This window comes from Haliotis rufescens, unplaced genomic scaffold, assembly GCF_023055435.1.
Source record: "Haliotis rufescens isolate VD_foot unplaced genomic scaffold, xgHalRufe1.0.p SCAF_5, whole genome shotgun sequence".
Classification (NCBI taxonomy): domain Eukaryota; kingdom Metazoa; phylum Mollusca; class Gastropoda; order Lepetellida; family Haliotidae; genus Haliotis; species Haliotis rufescens.
Window position 1 is genome coordinate 37557851 of NW_025964223.1, and position 23609 is coordinate 37581459.

Here is a 23609-nt window from a genome sequence, read left to right on the forward strand (position 1 = left end):
CTTACTCCAGAAGTACATGCTGCAGAACACTTACCTCAGAAGTACATGCTGAACAACACTTACCTCAGAAATACATGCTGCACAACACTTACTCCAGAAGTACATGCTGCACAACACTTGCAACCTCAGAAGTATATGCTGCACAACACTTACCTCAGAAGTACATGCTGCACAACACTTACCTCAGAAGTACATGCTGCACAACACTTACCTCAGAAGTACATGCTGCACAACACTTACCTCAGAAGTACATGCTGCACAACACTTACCTCAGAAGTACATGCTGCACAACACTTACCTAAGAAAGTACATGCTGCATAACACTTACCTCAGAAGTACATGCTGCACAACACTTGCAACCTCAGAAGTATATGCTGCACAACACTTACCTAAGAAAGTACATGCTGCATAACACTTACCTAAGAAAGTACATGCTGCACAACACTTACTCCAGAAGTACATGCTGCACAACACTTACCCAAGAAGTACATGCTGCACAACACTTACCCCAGAAGTACATGCTGCACAACAATTACCTCAGAAGTACATGCTGCACAACACTTGCAACCTCAGAAGTATATGCTGCACAACATTTACCTCAGAAGTACATGCTGCACAACACTTACCTAAGAAAGTACATGCTGCACAACACTTGCAACCTCAGAAGTATATGCTGCACAACACTTACCCCAGAAGTACATGCTGCAGAACACTTACCTCAGAAGTACATGCTGCACAAAACTTACCTCAGAAGTACATCATGCCGCCTCTTGTGAAACAGTTTTGCTTCCTTTATTTGATACAATACAAATCCCATTACATAGTGAAATACAGTTAGCTCTGTAAACATTATCTCAGAAACAACTAAACCATTAAGCTGAAACTTCACATCCTTGTTCAAACCAATGATTGAGCTAAAGTTGTTCAATCTAGCAGCCATATTGAAAAACCTATTGTTCATTTGTCATTTATTTCCAATATGGAATGACATTTGTTATATGTGTAGTTAGTAGTTGCGCTCAACATAAGTATTAATATTTTTGCAATATTTGAGAATTTTGTTGTTTTTTTGTCTGCTTTTAAATTCTCTCAAATACATTTTTGGCTTTTGTAAATCTTCTCTGAAATTGTCCAAATGAACAGGACTGTATGTTGGTTCTTTTCTGACATTATATTTTGTTCAGATCTATAAAATTTAGTCCTCCGTATTTAGGCAGAAATTATATAAAGGTCAATGCTGACAGCAACTATTACATTACAGTCTTTGGTGACATTTTAAACTGTACCATTTTTCTCTTCTAATGGGATATTGTTTCCCCTCCCACAGAATCCTTGGTGCTGAAGGAGTGTACAGGGAACCTCCCAGAGCAGGTTCGGTGGCGCTGTTTCCTGCCTGAGGTGTTCTACAAGCATGTGTTCACGCCAATGTTCTTTGTCAACTCCCTGTATGACACATGGTACTCGTCGGCCACACTGAGTATCTCCTGTACTCGGGCTGGACTCTGCCCCCCCAGGAATATGCAAGTGTTGGACAGGGTGAAGCAGGCTATCCTCCAACACTCGCAGGACCTCCTAGCGTCGGGGAAGAACGGTGTGTTCCTAACGTCCTGTCCCGCTCACACCATGCTGCCTAATCCAAGATTCAACAGCATGAAAGCAGGACAACTGACCAGTCAAGATGCTATATCGATGTGGCTCAAACACAACAAAAAGGGATATAATGTTTCAGAGAGCATTGACTTAAATGACTCTGCCCATTACTGCAAATTGTTCTATTGACCCAGTTGCTTGGAAGGCTGTGAGTGGGTGCCTAATGCCTGTCTGTCCCTAGCCTGGTCATACAGAAGCTATTCTAAAGTACTATAAGGAGATTTGTCTCCAAATACATCAGCACATGTTCTTATTTGGCACAAGATTTTGTTTTGCAATTTGTCTACAAAAGTATTGATTGGTCAATATGAAAAATTCAAATTCAACAACTATTTAAAGCTGGCTTCATTTTTTTTACATTCTGAATATTCTCAGGTGACAGTTAAAGGGAGCTGTTATTTCTTTCCGCATCAAACTTTGCTTATCTGTCAGCTTTAACAGACCACCTAGGTCTCATAGTTGCCATAGAAACTGGTGTAAAGATTGGTTGAAGTGTCAGTCTAGTGCAGTTGTCCTCATTCCATGGAGTCAAGACAGAAAATGTTCACCTAGATTCCATGCTAGGCTATCAATAGATAGCACTTCAATGCAGAACAGGTGGATATCAAAGCTACTTCCTTTTGCTCCTCAACAATCCACTGAATCAAGGAAATGTGGGAGGACATCGTAGGACAAGACATCATTCAAGTACTTACGCTTTATCTTCATTATTGTGCAATCACAATAGTTTTGGAATAGCATGGATAGAGTTGTAAGTAGGATTAAGATGAATGACAGGTGTTACGTTTTCACTGGCATATACATTTAGTTTCCAAATAACTAACCCAAATCAATGGCGGGTGAAAAACTATGCGGTTTATTACATAACAATCTCATATCCAAGAGGGCAAATAAGGGAGGTAATTCGAATGCAAGTATTGGCACCGATAAAGTAGAGAGTCTGTGGATCGATACTGGTCATGGTATTATATCTTTTATTCAATACACAACAACAGATATCTGGCGGACTGTTGCAGTTGGGAAAGAAATCCATTTTTGATGTTATTTAGATGATCATAAGGCAGGCCAACTATGAACAAAGGCATCGTCATGTTTCTGGAAGAGACGCACTGTCATGTTCCTGGAAGAGATGCACTGTCATGGTTCTGGAAGAGATGCACTGTCATGTTTCTGGAAGAGATGCACTGTCATGTTTCTGGAAGAGATGCACTGTTGTATAGAGAAGCAGTGAAAAGGCAGTGGGCAAGTTACAAATTGATGTGAGAGGTCTACACCAGGAAGAGAGACTGCCATGATATAATTCAGCCAGAATGTGATGACGGGATGTGCTTGTTGGTTTTCTGTTTACAGCAGTAGGATCAGTTCACTGAGAAAGGATATGTTTGGGTTCAATGCACTTTGCTGGGCCCTATCTGTATGTACTGTTGCAAATCATGTCTTCTTTTACAATTGATCAATTATTTGTGAACGTGGTCTATGAGGGGTGTTTGCTCCCTTTTCAGTATTACTGTTAGTGACAAGGGTAATTACCAAGGACAGGGTACATGTTTACATGTCTCCCTGCACATGATAAGACTGTTTTAACAACCACCCATAACACCTAACACTCTCACTATAAGCTTTGAACAATTAACAGTTTCAATTTGCCTGGTTTGTGGATGTGAAGTAGCGCAGCATGGAAATGTGCCAAACATATGTGAATTCGCAAATAGATTGCCAAATGATGTTATACAACAATGACTTGTCATTCAGCCCCGAAGAAGACAATCTGCTGTGGATCTGCGCCTGTTTTGCTATAGTAGTGCAGTAGTGTCTCTACTGTCTGGACCAAAGGTCACACCTAGAAATTGTGGAGAGAGAACAAAAGAGGATACATTGAGTTGAGCATGTTGAGCTTGCATTCAAGGGTACTCCTTCTATCTGTGATACAGTGATTGTATGACTTTAGGAGCAATGATATTTAAAAGGCTATTGTAGTGTGTGTTGGTAAGCCTGCATGTCAAGATACTGGGGAATCCAAGACTGAACAGCTGTTCATCTCACTGATAGATTAGGCCGACCCTGTCAATTATGAACATGTGTTATTGCTGTGGATGGACAATGTGTACCCGGTCCTGATGGGTACAGGCACCTAGCAGTGACAGCAATACATCTGACACTGCTGGAAGTGGTCCTGATGGGTACAGACACCTAGCAGTGACAGCAATACATCTGACACTGCTGGAAGTAGTCCTGATGGGTACAGACACCTAGCAGTGACAGCAATACATCGGACACTGTGGACCCGGTCCTGATGGGTACAGACACCTAGCTGTGACAGCAATACATCGGACACTACTGGAAGTGGTCCTGATGGGTACAGACACCTAGCAGTGACAGCAATACATCTGACACTGCTGGAAGTGGTCCTGATGGGTACAGACACCTAGCAGTGACAGCAATACATCGGACACTGCTGGAAGTGGTCCTGATGGGTACAGACACCTAGCAGTGACAGCAATACATCTGACACTGCTGGAAGTGGTCCTGATGGGTACAGACACCTAGCAGTGATAGCAATACATCTGACTCTGTGGACCCGGTCCTGATGGGTACAGACACCTAGCAGTGATAGCAATACATCTGACACTGTGGACCCGGTCCTGATGGGTACAGACACCTAGCAGTGACAGCAATACATCTGACACTGCTGGAAGTGGTCCTGATGGGTACAGACACCTAGCAGTGACAGCAATACATCTGACACTGCTGGAAGTAGTCCTGATGGGTACAGACACCTAGCAGTGACAGCAATACATCGGACACTGTGGACCCGGTCCTGATGGGTACAGACACCTAGCAGTGACAGCAATACATCTGACACTGTGGACCCAGTCCTGATGGGTACAGACACCTAGCAGTGACAGCAATACATCTGACACTGCTGGAAGTGGTCCTGATGGGTACAGACACCTTGCAGTGACAGCAATACATCGGACACTGCTGGAAGTGGGCCTGATGGGTACAGACACCTAGCAGTGACAGCAATACATCTGACACTGCTGGAAGTGGTCCTGATGGGTACAGACACCTTGCAGTGACAGCAATACATCTGACTCTGTGGACCCAGTCCTGATGGGTACAGGCACCTAGCAGTGACAGCAATACATCTGACACCGCTGGAAGTGGTCCTGATGGGTACAGACACCTAGCAGTGACAGCAATACATCTGACACTGCTGGAAGTGGTCCTGATGGGTACAGACACCATGCAGTGACAGCAATACATCGGACACTGCTGGAAGTGGTCCTGATGGGTACAGACACCTAGCAGTGACAGCAATACATCTGACACTGCTGGAAGTGGTCCTGATGGGTACAGACACCTTGCAGTGACAGCAATACATCGGACACTGCTGGAAGTGGTCCTGATGGGTACAGACACCTAGCAGTGATAGCAATACATCTGACTCTGTGGACTCGGTCCTGATGGGTACAGACACCTAGCAGTGACAGCAATACATCTGACTCTGTGGACCCGGTCCTGATGGGTACAGACACCTAGCAGTGACAGCAATACATCGGACACTGCTGGAAGTAGTCCTGATGGGTACAGACACCTAGCAGTGACAGCAATACATCTGACACTGCTGGAAGTGGTCCTGATGGGTACAGACACCTAGCAGTGACAGCAATACATCTGACTCTGTGGACCCAGTCCTGATAGGTACAGACACCTAGCAGTGACAGCAATACATCTGACTCTGTGGACCCGGTCCTGATGGGTACAGACACCTAGCAGTGACAGCAATACATCCGACACTGCTGAAAGTGGTCCTGATGGGTACAGACACCTTGCAGTGATAGCAATACATCTGACACTGCTGGAAGTGGTCCTGATCGGTACAGACACCTAGCAGTGATAGCAATACATCTGACTCTGTGGACCCGGTCCTGATGGGTACAGACACCTAGCAGTGACAGCAATACATCTGACTCTGTGGACCCAGTCCTGATAGGTACAGACACCTTGCAGTGACAGCAATACATCTGACTCTGTGGACCCAGTCCTGATAGGTACAGACACCTTGCAGTGACAGCAATACATCGGACACTGCTGGAAGAGGTCCTGATGGGTACAGACACCTTGCAGTGACAGCAATACATCGGACACTGCTGGAAGTAGTCCTGATGGGTACAGACACCTAGCAGTGACATCAATACATCTGACTCTGTGGACCCAGTCCTGATGGGTACAGACACCTTGCAGTGACAGCAATACATCTGACTCTGTGGACCCGGTCCTGATAGGTACAGACACCTAGCAGTGACAGTAATACATCTGACTCTGTGGACCCGGTCCTGATAGGTACAGACACCTAGCAGTGACAGTAATACATCTGACACTGCTGGAAGTGGTCCTGATGGGTACAGACACCTTGCAGTGACAGCAATACATCGGACACTGCTGGAAGTGGTCCTGATGGGTACAGACATCTAGCAGGGATAGCAATACATCTGACTCTGTGGACCCGGTCCTGATAGGTACAGACACCTTGCAGTGACAGCAATACATCGGACACTGCTGGAAGTGGTCCTGATGGGTACAGACACCTTGCAGTGACAACAATACATCGGACACTGCTGGAAGTGGTCCTGATTGGTACAGACACCTAGCAGTGATAGCAATACATCTGACTCTGTGGACCCGGTCCTGATGGGTACAGACACCTAGCAGTGACAGCAATACATCTGACTCTGTGGACCCGGTCCTGATAGGTACAGACACCTAGCAGTGACAGTAATACATTGGACACTGCTGGAAGTGGTCCTGATGGGTACAGACACCTAGCAGTGATAGCAATACATCTGACACTGCTGAAAGTGGTCCTGATGGGTACAGACACCTAGCAGTGACAGCAATACATCTGACACTGCTGGAAGTGGTCCTGATGGGTACAGACACCTAGCAGTGACAGCAATACATCTGACACTGCTGGAAGTGGTCCTGATGGGTACAGACACCTAGCAGTGACAGCAATACATCTGACACTGCTGGAAGTGGTCCTGATGGGTACAGACACCTAGCAGTGACAGCAATACATCTGACACTACTGGAAGTGGTCCTGATGGGTACAGACACCTAGCAGTGACAGCAATACATCTGACACTGCTGGAAGTGGTCCTGATGGGTACAGACACCTAGCAGTGACAGCAATACATCTGACACTGTGGACCCGGTCCTGATGGGTACAGGCACCTAGCAGTGACAGCAATACATCTGACACTGCTGGAAGTGGTCCTGATGGGTACAGACACCTAGCAGTGACAGCAATACATCTGACACTGCTGGAAGTGGGCCTGATGGGTACAGACACCTAGCAGTGACAGCAATACATCTGACACTACTGGAAGTGGTCCTGATGGGTACAGACACCTAGCAGTGACAGCAATACATCTGACACTGCTGGAAGTGGTCCTGATGGGTACAGACACCTAGCAGTGACAGCAATACATCTGACACTGCTGGAAGTGGTCCTGATGGGTACAGACACCTTGCAGTGACAGCAATACATCTGACACTGCTGGAAGTGGTCCTGATGGGTACAGACACCTAGCAGTGACAGCAATACATCTGACACTGTGGACCCGGTCCTGATGGGTACAGACACCTAGCAGTGACAGCAATACACCGGACACTACAGGAATTTGAATATTCACTTGTATTGTTTTGTGAATTGGAAGAAAGGCCATTAAAATCTTAACTTTTCACTTATGATGATACAGTACCATGGCTGGACATTAAAATCTGTAAGTGGTTGTTTATTAAGATCGAGTCCATTATATGTGGCATTGAAAGTAGCTGAGGCTAATTTTTAAGGCTATATAAACAAGTCAATACAGGCAACAGAAAATAGAGGATGATCAACTAATTAACATTGTTGCTGATGTTATTTAATATGAAGAATAACAAGTAAAAGCTAAGAGAAAGAAGGAAGCAATGATGCTGTCTGCTTGTTCAGCATACCCACCTTGATGGCTTTCTACCAATACTCAGTGTTGGCTTTGATGTATTTTTCGGAATTGAATGTTGTCGTGAGTATTGTTTTTTCGAAATAATTAAGTGTCATTATAGTTGATGACTCCATGGAGGCATTTTGTGAAATTTTACAGTATTTTACAGTATTTTAGTGTATCCATGACCCCTCTAAAATATCAAATATATCTGTCATGCTTATTTTCATAAGCCCATTTGTTTCTCTACACTTGCACTGTGTGTTGTATAGGAGGTTTGTGATATTTTTGTACTTTATGTTTTAACCTTTAGCCTGCTGAATTGTTTTCACACTTCTTAGCCCTGCCTGCTGGATTAATTTTAGCATAAGGCGCTGTAAAGAGGGTGGGTGATTTCAAACAGTTGGTGCTTCATTATACAAGGGCCAATTGAAGAAATATTTTGCACATTTATTCGTGATAGAAAATTACACAGTACTATGTAAAAAAATCCTGATGTTTTCAATCATACCAAGGTTAAGACCAAAACGAACACAAAATTTATAAATGTTCGTGATCTTGCCTGAATTACGTTATTAAAGGTGGTTTACGTTTCATGTAAGGAACCTTTTTAAATCGTTAAATTTGTGCAAATTGATTTCAATAATCAGATCTCCGATATCTTAATTTTAACTGAGTATAAATTCGATGTTTTTTATTGGTAAATAACAGCGCGATGGTAAATTATGAACCATTTCTGTAAATTTATCATCAAAACGTTAAACAGAAAAAAAACTAAATTTTCGAGGTCACCATGTCAGTTGCAGAAATACGAACATTCGAGTTAATCTAACATGTCACGTTATCAAATTTGCAGGAAACAATAAATGCCCCAATAAATGACTCATAAATATTCACCAATCCTTATTTCAAGTGTTTTGGTTGAATATTTACGATATACGTAAACACAAGGACCGTGTCATGATGCTAGCAGACGTTCGAACATCAAACATGGCGCGCTTCGCCCGACCTCGGCATAACTTATTGCTAGTTTAATATCAACAAAGTTTACACTGTCTTCATGTATATGCCTTGGCGAAAGTTGACAATCTTCACAATCGAAGATTGTTTCATTTGTCATTTTCCGTTTAATATGACGAGAGAAAAACCAAAATAAAGATCGTAAATTCTGACAGCAATATTTCAGTTTGTGCAAAGGTCACCGGATGTGATGTCACAGACAGGGGTAGTCTGCTGATAATCTTTCGAAACAAAACAATTTTGAAATATTTCGCCTGTATTATACAGAATAAACACAAATCACTACATATTATCAGTAATCACCACTAACATGAAATTACAAAGTGATTTTCAAGATATAATTGGCGTATTTTTTTAATCCGTTTGACCTTGCATGCTCCCTTGACCCGGAAACGGGAGACGATGAATCAACACGCCACATGCAAGTTTCTCGGTATCTTTTATTTGAACTTTTGTTGATATATAAGGATCACCATTCCATGTTACGTTGAATATAAAGTGATATGATTCATGTATCTGCGATGTACATGCTGATGACTTTGTTTTCACTATAATAATTATGTGTGTGAAGCAATAAGTCGAAATCGTCGATCGGCAACGATCACACCCCATAACAGGTGCGCGAAAATAGGCGTGACAAAACGTGTTTCAAAATACAGTAGCATTCATGCGATGCCGAATATGATAGGATATACGCAGGTGGGTGATGTATATATAAAAAAAATATACATATTTTCAGTGTTAGTTTCTAATTAAATGTGGGATATTTAAATAAGTTTTCCTTTTATAATACATTTATCGATTCTAGCAGGATTTTACAACAATTCACGGATGATCTTAAAATATATTCCATCAATATAGAGACCGCCATGATTGCGTATTGATGATAGATTTGTTAATGTTTAATTATTTACATCTGTTCACAGCTTCTAAAATATTAAGTTATTTTTAGTATCTTTTTTTCCACCAATGATCATGTGTATGGATATTAAATATTGGTCAACAGGTCAATGCATCAGCACAGTGTAACTGATCAGACTTAATTATTATCTTTAGTTTAAACATATTTTATTCAACAATTGTTATCTTTCACCTGAACATATATTATGTGAATAAGTAACTATTTGATGTCATTATTTAAGTTTAGTATTTCACACAAAAAATATAGAAATAGATAAGATCCTTATATGAACCTATACATACACAACTCATATGGACATTAATCTTGTGTATGAAGTTGTTTGTTTCCAAAAAAATAATTCTTAAATATAATTGTAATATGAATACGATACATTAATTTCTTGTAACAGAACATGATATTTTTGTTTGTTTAATCACAAGAACCAGGGTGGCACTTAAGCTGGTGAGTTAGCCATATATTCATAAGAGAATGTTATCTTTTGAAAAAGGAATAGGGCACATATACATACATTGACAATTCTTGCAGTTCTGTTCTGTTGGAGAAAGGTACATGGAAATATCCTACCTTATGTATTTTTTCAGGGTTCTCACCAATGAAATAATGTGTAATTAGAGTGGCAGGACTTTCCAGGTTTGTTGCAGTATGCTCTCGTGTGCTTGACAGTGACACTCTTGCATGTCCCCTGAAGGAACATGAACCATTGTGAAATGTGATCAACAGGTTTTCGTCTTCAGTCAATATAATGTACAAAAATACAAAATAAATGCAGATCATCACCAGCTTTGGATCTGACATCCTTGATCATTTTGATGGGTTTCTGAATATACAGTCAGTATAGGTCCTTATGTTCTTTGTTTGACAGTAGCGTTGAGAGCTTTAAGGGCAGATTCTCCAATATGTAGTGAACTTGCAATTACATACATGTACATGGGTGTATGTAATGGTAGATGTTTATTCTTAACCTCAGAATCCAAATGCCCACACAGGCGAAATATTTAGTTGTGAAAGACGCAAACCACACATGCCTGACCTGCATCGTTTCCTTCTCCCTTCAGTGTCATATTATTCTGTACTCTTTGTAGAAAGACCAAATTTTATGGCTGCAATGTTTGCAAGTTCTTTTTGGAGTAGGTGGGAAGCATACCTGGCTCTGTACCAAAATATACTTGGCTGTTTCCTATTCAGGAGTGTTTCTCTTTTTATACCAAATATACACGACTATGGGTGAAGATTGGGGAACTTTTCATACCAAATATACACGACTGTGGGTGAAGTTTGGGGAACTTTTCATACCAAGTATGCACGACTATTGGTGAAGTTTGGGGAACTTTTCATACCAAGTATGCACGACTATGGGTGAAGATTGGGGAACTTTTCATACCAAATATACACGACTGTGGGTGAAGTTTGGGGAACTTTTCATACTAAGTATACACGACTACGGGTGAAGAATGGGGAACTTCGGTATCAAATAGTAATTCAGTTATATCACCACAATCACAGGCCAAAGGGCAGAGATGTTTACCACTATGGTGAAACAAGCATGGAGGATATTCTGTGAATGGAACCAGTGTGGCCCCTCGAAGCAGATGGGCTGTTGCTGACAGTATCTTCTGCTTGTGCACTTGCCACAAACTTATTGACATGCACTTCAACAACCAAAATGGATTTTATTCATTCATATTTATGGATTACTTTTATAACTATTCATCATCATACAAAGTATCAAGAATGTGTTATGGTAACCATGGTAACTGGAGTACAGAGTGGTCACATGGCATCATGTCTAACTTATTTCTCCATCAATTATCTCTCTCTGATGACTGTGAATGTCAGTACTTGAGAGGAGCATTACTGTGGGTAGCTACTGTAAATCTTGAAATTAACGCGAGCCTGAATTAAATGTGACAAAATGCGAGTGATCTTTGCTTGCATCAATAAACTTCACATTTATGTCTCCAAAATGACTATCAACAATAAGACAGCCTCACTGCACACTTTGGATAGTGGAAATACCAGCTTGAATGTAAACAAGGTTTATTAAGCAGCAGTTATAACACGTACATAACAATGTCATTCAAAGAATAGGAAGTACACAATGGGCATCTGGTGAGTTATCACTGCTCGGCTCACAAGTTCTACCCATGTCAAACTTGTTGACACCTTCTCCGCATACCAATCAGTGAACTCTTGTTGGTTCAATTATTTTATTGAACTTCCTTAATGCCTGTCAACAGAGTAAAAAAATAAACTGCATGTTGTTTTTTAGGAAAACACTGTTTATTGTTTTTACAGAAGAGCTCTACTCAGTGCTAATAAGCGGTGCTATTTGCTGTTTGATTGGATAAAGGTAAGGATATGTATCATTCCACTGGGGATGGTGTACAAGAGACGAATTGATATTGAGTCGCATTTTTGGCTAGGGGTCAGCAGTCGCATTAATTTGGAGACGCATTAATTTGGAGATTTACAGTATATGTTGTAATACATGCAGAGGTACAAGCTGACCAGAACTCACACCTAAATCCTGACAAGAGATCACAGACAGCTTGGGTAGTGGATGCTTAACATATCAAAACAATTCCTCAGCTGTATAGTTTTGTCTCAAGCTGCTGTCCTAATACAGTTATGTCACAAATAGGATTCATTGATGCAGTTCAAAAATTGCTGCCAGTGATCAGCAGGTATTAAACAATTTGTTGACAAATTTGTCTTGTTTTTGTTTGCATGTTTTGTTTGTGAAAGCAAAGAGGTTGGGGAGTAATGTAGTGTACGACTGCTGCCTACATTCAATACTGTTTGTTGTTTAACGCCGCTCTCAGCAATATTACATCTATATGAATTTTTGTAAATAATCGACCAGACATCCAGTAATTGACCTCATGAGCATGGATCCACGCAATTGGGATAGGATGACATGCATCAACCAAGTCGGCGAGCCTGACCACCCAATCCCGTTTGTCGCCTCTTATGACAACTTAAGTCGACTTTTATGGCAATTTTACAACCTATTCTACCCTGGATCTTCACGGGTCTCAATACTGTTAGCAGAGTGCCAGCTGTGTACACAGTAGGGCTGAAATGATACTCCAACTGTGCGATGCAATACATACCTCACAATCTGATACATATTCTGATACTTGAATATGCTCTTATCTGTGGTGCATAAGCCGTTTTGTTCATAGACAGGATGGCAAAATACCTGGCACACTGACAATTTACAGTTGGCGGGATCAAGTATGGCGCAATTGAAGAAAATAGTTACGTTTTCATTACTAATTAGTTTTTTTGTGTCATATTTTAAGATAAGAATCAATACTTTTTACTTAGTGTGCGACTGTGATTAATACTTGTATCAAGAAGTAAAAAATTGCAATCCACCGATGCATTGGTGTATCGTCCTACTACTTGTACACAATTACATTCATTGCTGAGAACAACACTGAAATTCCACATTAATATTTGGTACAAAGTTAAGACACATTCACCCAACACTTCAAAGGTTATGTCAACATTTATTCACACAACACATCAGCATTACTGTACAAAAATGACAAAATATCTAAGTTGTTGTGAAGAAAGAGAAGTAGAACCTACAAGTATAAAGATGAGTATTTCAGGGATTCTGTAGGTCTCCTCATTTGAAATGACACGTTTGTTGCAAGTACCAAACATTACTTTGGGATTTGTTGAAATAGACCTAATTTCACAGTGGTGACTTAAAAAATTTGATTAAAATACATGAATATAAATTTTATATAAAAAACATGAGTTGATTATTTAACAACATATCTTGCAGACATAAGGAGGTAATTAACTTGATTTATCTGTAGCAAGTCTGTTACTAGGTGAATGTCTTGAGATACCATATCAGCACATAACATGAAAGTAACAATTATTATCCAACGGCCTTCTTGTGTAGAGCAATCTGGCTGCCCCAGTGTCCCCCAGTTTCCAGCTGAGAGATCCATGATGTTGTACAGATGTTATAGACGGGACAACTGTACTGCATTATGCTACATGACACCAAGAGGCAATAAACATCTAGGACCACCAGCAATGTGCAGCCATCACTGCCAGCATGCAGCATATAAATAATGTACACAATGTAGGGAAGAAATGCCTGCACTTCTCAAGTATTAGGAACATGACCATGAGGAATAAAACATTTTGAACATCCAAACTTTGTGATACTATATCTAAACAGTGTTTCAATTTTCATTGTCCCATGGATAAGAATGAATTAGGTTGGTTGAAAACAATTCACAAATTTTATTAGGTGACTAAATACATTCAGCTGATATTTCTTACGACTTTAGGATGAAATTGATTGCACATAAAACATGCACTTTGCATACACATACATGTAACATTTAGTTTGTCTACTACACAATAAAACCATCAACTAGCATCAACACCTAGTTTAAGATTAAACACTGACAATATATATGATAATGAATCAAATTGCATTGACAACTGAGGTATAAAAGATACATGGCAAGCAGCTGGAGAAATCACCATGGAATTGGAGAGGTCAAGTTAGGCTAAGGAAATAGATCATTGAGATGTATGGATCTACGGCCTTTTAACATAAGGAAAACAAAACATCAGAAAACTCTGATATGATGCCTCTGCACCGTAACATCAGATCTTTTACAGAGTTCATATTGTGTCAGAGTACAGATCTGACAAAACAATATAAAAGCGTTTACATTTATATGCTTGTAGATAAATATTAAGATTCTGACGCTTATATAGCTGAAAATAAAAAACCCACAAAATTGCCATGAGGCGTCAAGTCATTGCATGAGAGTCCACTTCTATTTTCTTAGCCCAACAATTATAACAAATGTAAAAATATTGATGACATAAACTGCATTTGAATACAACTGAGATCTCACAGTACTCCCTGTGTGAACAAGCTATCATCAAAGTGTGAATGTTAACAGTTGATTTGACTGGTGCTAGAGGACAATTAGCACCTGCAATGTAACAAAGAATCTGTTTGGTTGAAAGATCTGGATGCGCTCAGTGGAAGCGATATTTACGAGCTGGTTTGAGTGACACATAAGTCTTCTTCATTTCCTCAGATTCATTTTTCTTGACCTCGGAGAATCTCTCCCCCTTGGTGCTGACAACTTGTCCCTCTCTGTATCGGATCAGCTTCTTGGATTCCTGGCAAACAGATACAATCCGGGTTACAATAGTTCTTCAGCAAGCCCTAATCGGTTACAGGCCGGCAAAGCCACATTTCGGAAATAGATAGCCCAAATTGATGTGGCTCTCGCGGCAATGGTTATGGTTGCGTGATTGTATAATGTGGCTCTCGCGGCTATGCTGTCAAAACATGCTTTGTGATTCTAACAGGTTACCGTATATAACAAAACAAGTCTTGTTTCCTCATTTTTTATTCAACAAGGATAACATATTCATCAAAACTTTACATTGATGAATATGAATATCATAATGGATTTAATGTCATTACTGCAGATGAAGGAGGTCGCCCACGTGGTCAGCATATTCCATCTCACTCAGGTGTTGGTTCAGGAGCTGGATCTTGAGGGACGCAATACGTGCATCGATTGCCTTGTACTTCTTTCTTCGTGAAGGTTCTGACCACTGGTGAGAGAGTCTCAGGACTGCAACCTCTTTGAGTGACTGCTCTCGCTGAAATAGCTTCACTACCTCCTAGATGTTCGGGTGGCACTTCTTGGCAAGTTTCTTTATCTTGTTGTGCCACCCTTCCAGGTGAGTGTTGGTACGGTGGCCTTGGTTTTCGAAATGGTTCCAAATCTCTGGCATGAAGGCCCCTCCTTGAACCCAACTGGTTGTCACGTAGTCCATGAAGGCAGTCACTTTAGGGCCAGCAGGAGAGTCAGCAATGGCATCAAGCCACACATCATCCACTTTGTCACGAGGTAGTAGAGGGAGGGCAGCAGCTCTTCTCACCAGCTTCTTCACCTCCTCATCTTCCTTATAGTCCATCAATAGACCTTCTTTCTGCACCCTCCTCCAGATACATTGGGTGAAGTGAAAGAAACACCCTCTAACTAATGTCCCAGGAAATACATCAGTCACGGCATTGTGAGCTGCACGTTCAAAGTCCAACTAATGTGGGACACTCATTTAAAGGTATCTCTAAAGAACACCACACTTAGTAATTTAAATGTGGGACACTCATTTAAAGGTATCTGTAAAGAACACCACGCTTAGTAACTTAAATGTGGGACACTCATATAAAGGTATCGGTAATCGGATTAAGTAATTACTCGCTAGAATAGGTGAAATGCACGCAGCTGAAAATGTGGCTCTACCGGCAATAGCCATTTCTGAAATGTGGCTCTCCCGGCAAGACACCGCCCTAATCTTGTCATAAAAAGTGACTATGCTTGGCGTAAGAGGCGACTAACGAGTTTGTGTGCTCAAGCAGGCTTATTTGGTTGATGCATGTCATCGTATCCCAATTGTGTAGATCGATGCTCATGTCAATCACTGGATTGTCTGGGTGAGTGCAGCATTATACAAACCAACAAACACATCACTCAGCAAACTAGTCTAGGTTAATATGTATTACAGATGGGTATATCATGTATAGGGTAAAGCATGTCAATCAGGGGTCTCGAAAATTTAAAATCCCAATCGGACATTTGCATTTAGGCCACGCCCCCTTCAAATAGCGTATTTTAGTACTACTTTTCACACACATTACAAGTTTACGTATTCATAATATGATGAATTATGAATTGTTTCAATTTAAATTGTTTAATTTACCGGACAATTAATAACAAATAATATCATTTTAGATTTACATGGAAAAAATACGTTTGTTTCTGTTATAATAACGATCTGTTAACGTAGTGAACGGTCTAATTAATATTCATGAGTTATATTCATGAGTCTGCTCAAGTGTACGCGTTGTAACATTTGGATCGAGACTATTATCCCATATTTGGTTATCACGTGACCTCACGGGAAAAGTGTTTTTTTAAACTAAAGATTTTTTTAAAAACAAGACAGATAATTTAATCACAAATACTAAAATATCGTTGATAGCAATAGTTATTTGAATACTTTTTTCATCTGTACTTAATTATTGACCATAAAAAAATTGGATATCGATCGTCTGAGAAAGCAAAATGGTGGTCAATCAAGATTCAATATACGACTAGCTACTGAAAACAATAAAATCTGCAAATCCTCATTGTATGTCAACCAAGTGAAAGTCGTTAGCCACGACTTACAAAATGATCGTCCAGACTTTGAGGGTTTGGCAGGTCCGCCCGACTGATCTGCATCGGTCAACTGGCTGTCGTCACGCTTTCGCTTCTTGTCTGAGGTTACGTATCGTAGCATTGTGAGGATGATGAGGTACATCGATGATGCAAGGTATTAATGTACAGTTGTAAACACCTTTCACTCAAATTAACAAGATGTTCTCAGTAATTAATCCTCGATTAATCAGTGTCAACTCAGTTTATTGCCTATTACAGTGATTGACAGATTGGACTATCATGTAGGTACGATGTATTTACAGCAATCAAAACAAACAAAGCTTGTCAGTGTAGTTAATCTTCATTGTGTTGCAACTGCAGACAGAAACTGCTCAGTCCTAACTGTTGATCATGTCCGGTCAAAATTTAAGAATGTCCGGACAATACTTTTTAAAATGTCTGGTAAGCAATATTTTAAAACGGACATTTGAGATTCCCAATCGGACATGTCCGGCGCATATGACGGTTTCCGGACCCCTGATGTCAATGTAAAGAAGATATGGGAAATGTTTTGAGGTCTCGCTCCTTCTTTGTTTTACAATCCAAAACAAACTGAGAAATCCTTTATCTGGAGTTTAACACTGGAGAAATTGTGATATCCTGTCATAATAAACTCTTGTCAATTCTTGTTTTAACTGTAGTCAAATAAATCATGTTGTGTCAATCATTAATTGACTTTAAAGGAAACTTGATATGTTCATGTTGTTATGAAAATAAACCGGAAATAAGTTTCAGAGTGATGAGACTTCAAAGACACTGCTGGATTTTGATGCAATTTCCAGTCTCTCCAAGCTTTATATTAACTGAGTTGAGGTATCAGGTATCCACAGAAATACCCTACTCGTTCCATTCATTCCTCGGAGTCACTCACCTGCTTGAGGGGTGGGGGCTTATGGGTCTTCTTGTCATCATCTGTGTCGACAAAACTGTATCTGAAACACCAGTGAATCACTTCAGTCTGAGGACCAAGTATGTTGAAACTACCCAAGTGAAGCATATCAGACAGCTCAACATCACGCATTCCCCTCCCTAAAACTTTAATGGTCCCTTTTGACGGTTGATCAAATCATGGTTAATACAAAGGAGACATACCTTGCTAATGTTAACTCCTTCAGTTGTTTGTCAGCCAACATGCAGCCTTTATTCCGGACCTGAAACCAATGATTCCTGATGAGACATCACACATCACACACACAAGATTATTGTACTTATATAAGCAAGCGTGAGTGTGGGCGTGCTGTGCGTGAGGATTTATAATTCTGCAATGGAAAACAATTGCAAAACCTGTGTTTAATGTTATGGTTAGAACACTCCTCCACATGCTTGGGTGAAAATGTAAAACCTTGAGCTCAGGGAAAAGCCCAGGTTTACATTTGCAACCAAAACCAAGGAGGAGTGTATTAATTAACCAATGAACTGACTAAATGCAAGAAAACAAGAAATGCCAGAAAGAATATAAAACAACTGAATACCTTACACTGAAACAATACAGTAGTCGCTGTATATAACAAATTCGATGACAGCGGGTGTAAGGGAGATCATGTGCAGCATACAGACAACTTAGGTCATGTAAGATTGAACACCCTTTTATCACCTGCCTCAGTGGCTCAAAGAACAGTGACTTTTAACCAATCAAAATTAAACATAAGATGCATATATTGGCACAAGACAATTTATCCGTTGCATTCACAGCCAATGGCAGTATTTTTTTAAATCTAATTTCTTTACGTTTTTTCATGACCACCCCCTTCCAGTGATGCTGAGCATGGAGAAGCAGCACACAATAATTCAGAAGGCCCAATCAAGACTTGTAAATGGGTGCACTTTACATCTATTACTATATTCAAACTGTGATAAAGCTGACTATGAACACAATGGAACTTCTGTAAACTCCTGCCTACATCACATTTTACTGGTACTATTACATTTGAGAATGTTTGAATCTTGATTGGTCAATTGGTTAATGATATCAGCAAATCTAAGTATCAGTTTATCAAATCTAGGTATCAATATGACAAATATAAGTACAGTAACTATGGTTATAACAAATTAAAAGGGACCACTAATTTTGGTATCAATATGACAAATCTAGGTATCAATATGACAAATCTAGGTATCAGTATGACAAATCTAGGTATCAATAATTTGAACCAAATCAGCAAATCTAAGTATCAATATATCAAATCTAGGTATCAGTATGACAAGTCTAGGTATCAGTATGACAAATCTAGGTATCAGTATGACAAATCTAGGTATCAATATGACAAATCTAGGTATCAGTATGACAAATCTAGGTATCAATATGACAAATCTAGGTATCAATAATTTGAACCTAATCAGCAAATCTAAGTATCAATATATCAAATCTAGGTATCAGTATGACAAATCTAGGTATCAGTATGACAAATCTAGATATCAATATGACAAATCTAGGTATCAGTATGACAAATCTAGGTATCAATATGACAAATCTAGGTATCAATAGTTTTAACTTAATTTCAAGATTCACATTAGCTCTCCCTTCAGTCAGCTGAAACATGATATATCCATAATGATACTAGAAGGGATCAGAACTATGCCTAAATGTATTGCCAAAACATTGCCAAAATGTATTAGCTCACATGTAGATTTGTCTCCCCTGGTTCGATGATGGAGTTTCCTGTTTCTTGTCTGTGGAGAATAAGTTGGACTGCTTCGTCGATCTGTCCATGTGACACAGAGACACAATGCCTTGCTTCCATAGCACATGTGTCTGGGAACATCTCAGAGAGTAGCGCCACCTGGCTGTCAAACTCACTCACACCACCGTCTGATACAGAGGGCTGGTGACAGAGCAAGCAGTAATAACACTCATTTCATATATTCAACACAGGAGGACTGCAACAACATACCAGATACTGGATGGAACTTACATCTCAAATAATTTCTAATGCCATTACAACCTGTTGCAACTCTCTTAAATCCCATAACACAGAATCCAAAACATGACTCTCCACAGGGTGCGCTCTCCAACAGGTCACAGATCAGAACCCTCAATTTCCTTATCAAGCTTCAACACAAGTATTTGTGAGTCAAAATTGGATATAACTGTAGAGCATTTTCGTAATCCTTTCTTGGAAGGTTACTACATATGATAATGCCTGGATTTGTTGTGTTGCTTGAAGCATGTTAGTGATTTGTGATGGCATGGTGATTCTGACGTGACCCGAAATGGTATGTCCTCAGATATTTGTAGTAGAGAGAACCAAGACCCAAATTCAGTAAGATTTCCTGAACTCTGGCCATATTGATTTTCCATGCTGTCTGAAATGACTGCAATATAATCCATGACTTTTCAAAATCATACCCATGCTTGAGGTTTTATGGAGTACCGAGTGTCTATGAACTGCTCATGGACTTTTTCATCAAGGAATGTGCTCTATGCATGTGATTATGCAATAAAAATTTCAAATGTTCCGGGGTTTTCTGGAACATAATCTAAAAACTCTTGTTCTGCGTATTCTCCTATTTATGTTTATTTGACACAAACCTTCACATCATCTTCATCTGACTGACTGCTCCTGTCCCTGTGTTTGGTCAATGTCCTACCAACTTCCTCTGTGACCTTCCCGCTCACGGCCAGAGTGTCCCCATTCCCAGCGTCCACAGAGCTGGAGGATAGGACAGTCTTCTTCTCATCTGAATAACAGTGGACACTCAGTGGTCAGTTTACACACATTGAAAACACTATTTGAAATATTCCTGGGTGAGTAGTAAGCATACATAAGAAATGGCAGATTCATGGGGGGTCCCACTTTACAGGCCTCAAAGTTTAAATTTTTACCAAGTAGCCATATGGCTACAAGTATTTTTTTCCAGGTAGCCTATGTTAAAATCAACAAGTCAAGCCAATATTGTAGGTAGCCAAAAGCATTTGAAATGATCTTTTATCAAATAACTATTACAATATGTACAAATTATAGCACTAGTCATGGAATTGTATATTAGTGGAAACTGTGCTTGATTTTTGTTACTTTTGACTCAAAGAATGATACAGTTTATGTTACTAGATTATATAGGCTTATCCTTGCTTATCCATTGAGCATTGTCAACTAAAATAAAATACTAACTACATTAATATTTATGTATTTCGGTTCATTGTCAACTTTAGGGGGAATTATTTGCGAGTACAATTATTAGCAGACATGTTTTCCAAGATCAGCTGTTATTTATTTTTGTGTCTACAGATGTGTAGCAATAGAATTTAGTCGAAACAAGATATTTTCCAGGTAGTCATCTGGCTACCTTTGAATTTAAGACAGTAGACAAACTCAAATTTAGGTCACATTGGTGACCGTTTTACTCGCAACTTTGAGGCCTGCTTTACCCAACTTGTGAAATAAACCAAAACACATGACAGGTTGACATATGAGTTTCTGAAAAAGGGGGAGGGAAAGCTCCTGCATGCCCCCTCTGAATCTGCCACTGACATGTATTAGCAGAGCTCCAGATAAGCGTTTGGTGTTGTGGGTATTTTACCCATGCATTTTAAAATCATTGGGTATCAGTAATTCTATCTGGGTATTCAAATTTCTGTTACCCACTAGTTTTTACACATGTGGGTATTTAAGTAAAATATTTAAAAACACTATTCATCTAGTCCCTGCAAACTAGTGCCGTGTGGTTTCGAGAGCTTTATAGGACTCAAAAATACCACGATACTTCCAAAAGAAAGTGTGATGGCAAATGATCATGATGTAACTGTCATTGTGGAGTTTAGCAAGGTTGACGTAATGCCCGTATATAATTTCAAAATAAGTTGCTGATTTGCTAATCGAATACGCAGGGTTACTTCACGATATTTTGATGATACGCACAAGTTTTATTTTTGTAGCGTATCTGTAATGTTCGTTGCGTATTTGATATGCTTGGATTTTATTTTACTGCATATTTCTGCATTTCTGATGCGTATTTTACGCAGATATGCAGCTTATCTGGAGCTCTGTATTAGTCTTAAAACAGCAATTGCATGTAAGGTTATAGAAGATTCAATAACATTGATAGATACAAAGTGTTCAACGGAAAAGGCTGTCTCAAACAATCTATCACTCTTCACATTAACAGGAAGTAAGCTAGAAACTGAATAGGGGTCATATTGTATCAGCATCTGCTGTTTGATTCCATGGGGTGAGAGGGTAACCTCCCAAAACCCCTACATCCCATTTCCCCTACAGCTTAAGACAACAAAGTTCACGGTCCATGGCACTGCTAATCCCTAGTCTGTTACCTATTTCATACAATGGAACAACCCAAGAAACTCGAATAGATTGAGATAAATATTTAATTACGATTACGATATTATTCAAAATTCATAATACATTATAATAAAAGGTTCATTTTTCAAAATTCATAATATATTATTATATAGTTCATAATGCCAGACAGGTAAATGCTGTGTGTTGTTTTAACTAATTGTAGGGGAACTGGGTTGTAGGGGAAATGGGGTGTAGGGGTTTTGGGAGATAACCGGTGAGAGAGTATACAGTACGTACATGCAATCACTCTTAACATTGTGTGAATCCCCCTCTTGTGCCAAGCAAAGTGAAAAATATTATGGCAATTTTGTTGCGAACATAAATTTTCCTCATTTAGGAAATACATACATTTAGCCAAGTTTCCGAGAGAAATGAATTCATAATATTCGTGAAAAGTACTTAAATGTCCAAATGAAGGTACTGAAATCACATTCTCTGTAATCGGCTCCCGAATCAAAACTATTTTGGGACATGGCTACCGGCACAGTGGTGACAACTGTTTTCATTGGGTGAATGTTTGCCGTGTTTTATAACTGACATCCTGTTTGGGTAATACACCACCTTCTGCCCTCGGCCCTATTTCACACAATAAATGCCTGTCAGGGATTAATCCCCTGAGTAAGCAACTGAAGGCATCCTCAGTGTTGTTACTATGGTTACATAAGTTGTGCACATGGTAATCAAATGGATGAGCAGACAGAAAATAAAAGACATAAATTATCAAAAGATCTGAGGCAGAAGCAGGCAGTCTGAGCATCGGACTGATCGTTATGATTGTTGAAATTGGGCAGCGTGCCAAACACTGGGAATCCGTTTTAACCCAAGTAAGGGGAATCCCTACAGTGCCGGAATTTTTCATTTGGGGGATGATCTCGCCTGTCTCTTTTATCGTCTGTTTTATGCTATTTCTGTTCTTAAGAATTCAATTTTGGTCAAGCATTTGTGATTAAGCATGCCCTAAAGAATTCAAATCTGCAAATTGTGATGCTGACTTTACTTGCCCTATATGTTTGGTTTAAAAATATTTTTATTTCAAAAGAAATCTGGATTGGTAAACAAGCAAAACTTGCTTATGTTAATACCTCTCCTGGAAATAACTTAACAATATATGTGATACAGTACAACATGTCTATGACAACTGCAAGGGACTGGTGTAATGTGTTTGTTATATGTGTAGTTTGTTACATGTTGGATTCCATATCCACCCGCTGCCTCAGTCTATGTGACAACTGTTGCACTGCTAGAATTCAGTTCACTGGACTGCAAGTGCACTGTAGTGAGAATGGGATAAGTACATAGTTGTTGTTGACGGTGGATTGATACTGACTGAGTTGGGGACAAGTTTGTTACTCTAACAAGAAAATGTAGATTTTTAGTTCTCTCTGTGGTGAAAAAGTGTTCCACTATAGCTGGTAATTTGGTATACCCAAATTGTCTCTTTCATGAACTTCTTGAAAGC

The 23609-nt window shown here is 39.7% G+C and overlaps 2 protein-coding genes across 11 annotated transcripts in view; one reads left to right on the forward strand and one right to left on the reverse strand.

The window, feature by feature from the left end:
• The window catches only part of LOC124116316 (pectin acetylesterase 6-like), a 29633-nt gene extending 17341 nt beyond the window's left edge, over positions 1–12292 (forward strand). Inside the window, exons 7-8 of one of the 8 annotated variants that reach the window (XR_007218334.1) lie at positions 1328–6115; positions 6174–12292. Coding sequence is in view for 1 of the 8 variants with exons in the window: in XM_048384081.1 (XP_048240038.1) it covers positions 1328–1779 (452 nt within the window). In the remaining 7 variants the exon portion in view is untranslated. Of the gene's footprint in view, positions 1–1327 lie in introns of all 8 variants that reach the window. The other 7 variants (XR_007218333.1, XR_007218336.1, XR_007218335.1 and 4 more) reach the window with 7 other exon arrangements.
• A 792-nt stretch (positions 12293–13084) lies between these two features.
• Positions 13085–23609, reverse strand: part of LOC124116320 (CUE domain-containing protein 2-B-like) — a 41930-nt gene continuing 31405 nt past the window's right edge. For all 3 annotated transcript variants that reach the window (XM_046477601.2, XM_046477603.2, XM_046477602.2), the window contains 5 exons: positions 20386–20534; positions 19478–19678; positions 17949–18007; positions 17728–17788; positions 13085–14760 (listed from right to left, as the gene is read on the reverse strand). In XM_046477601.2, coding sequence (XP_046333557.2) covers positions 14614–14760; positions 17728–17788; positions 17949–18007; positions 19478–19678; positions 20386–20534 — 617 coding nt within the window. In that variant the 3' untranslated portion in view covers positions 13085–14613. The remainder of the gene's footprint in view (positions 14761–17727; positions 17789–17948; positions 18008–19477; positions 19679–20385; positions 20535–23609) is intronic.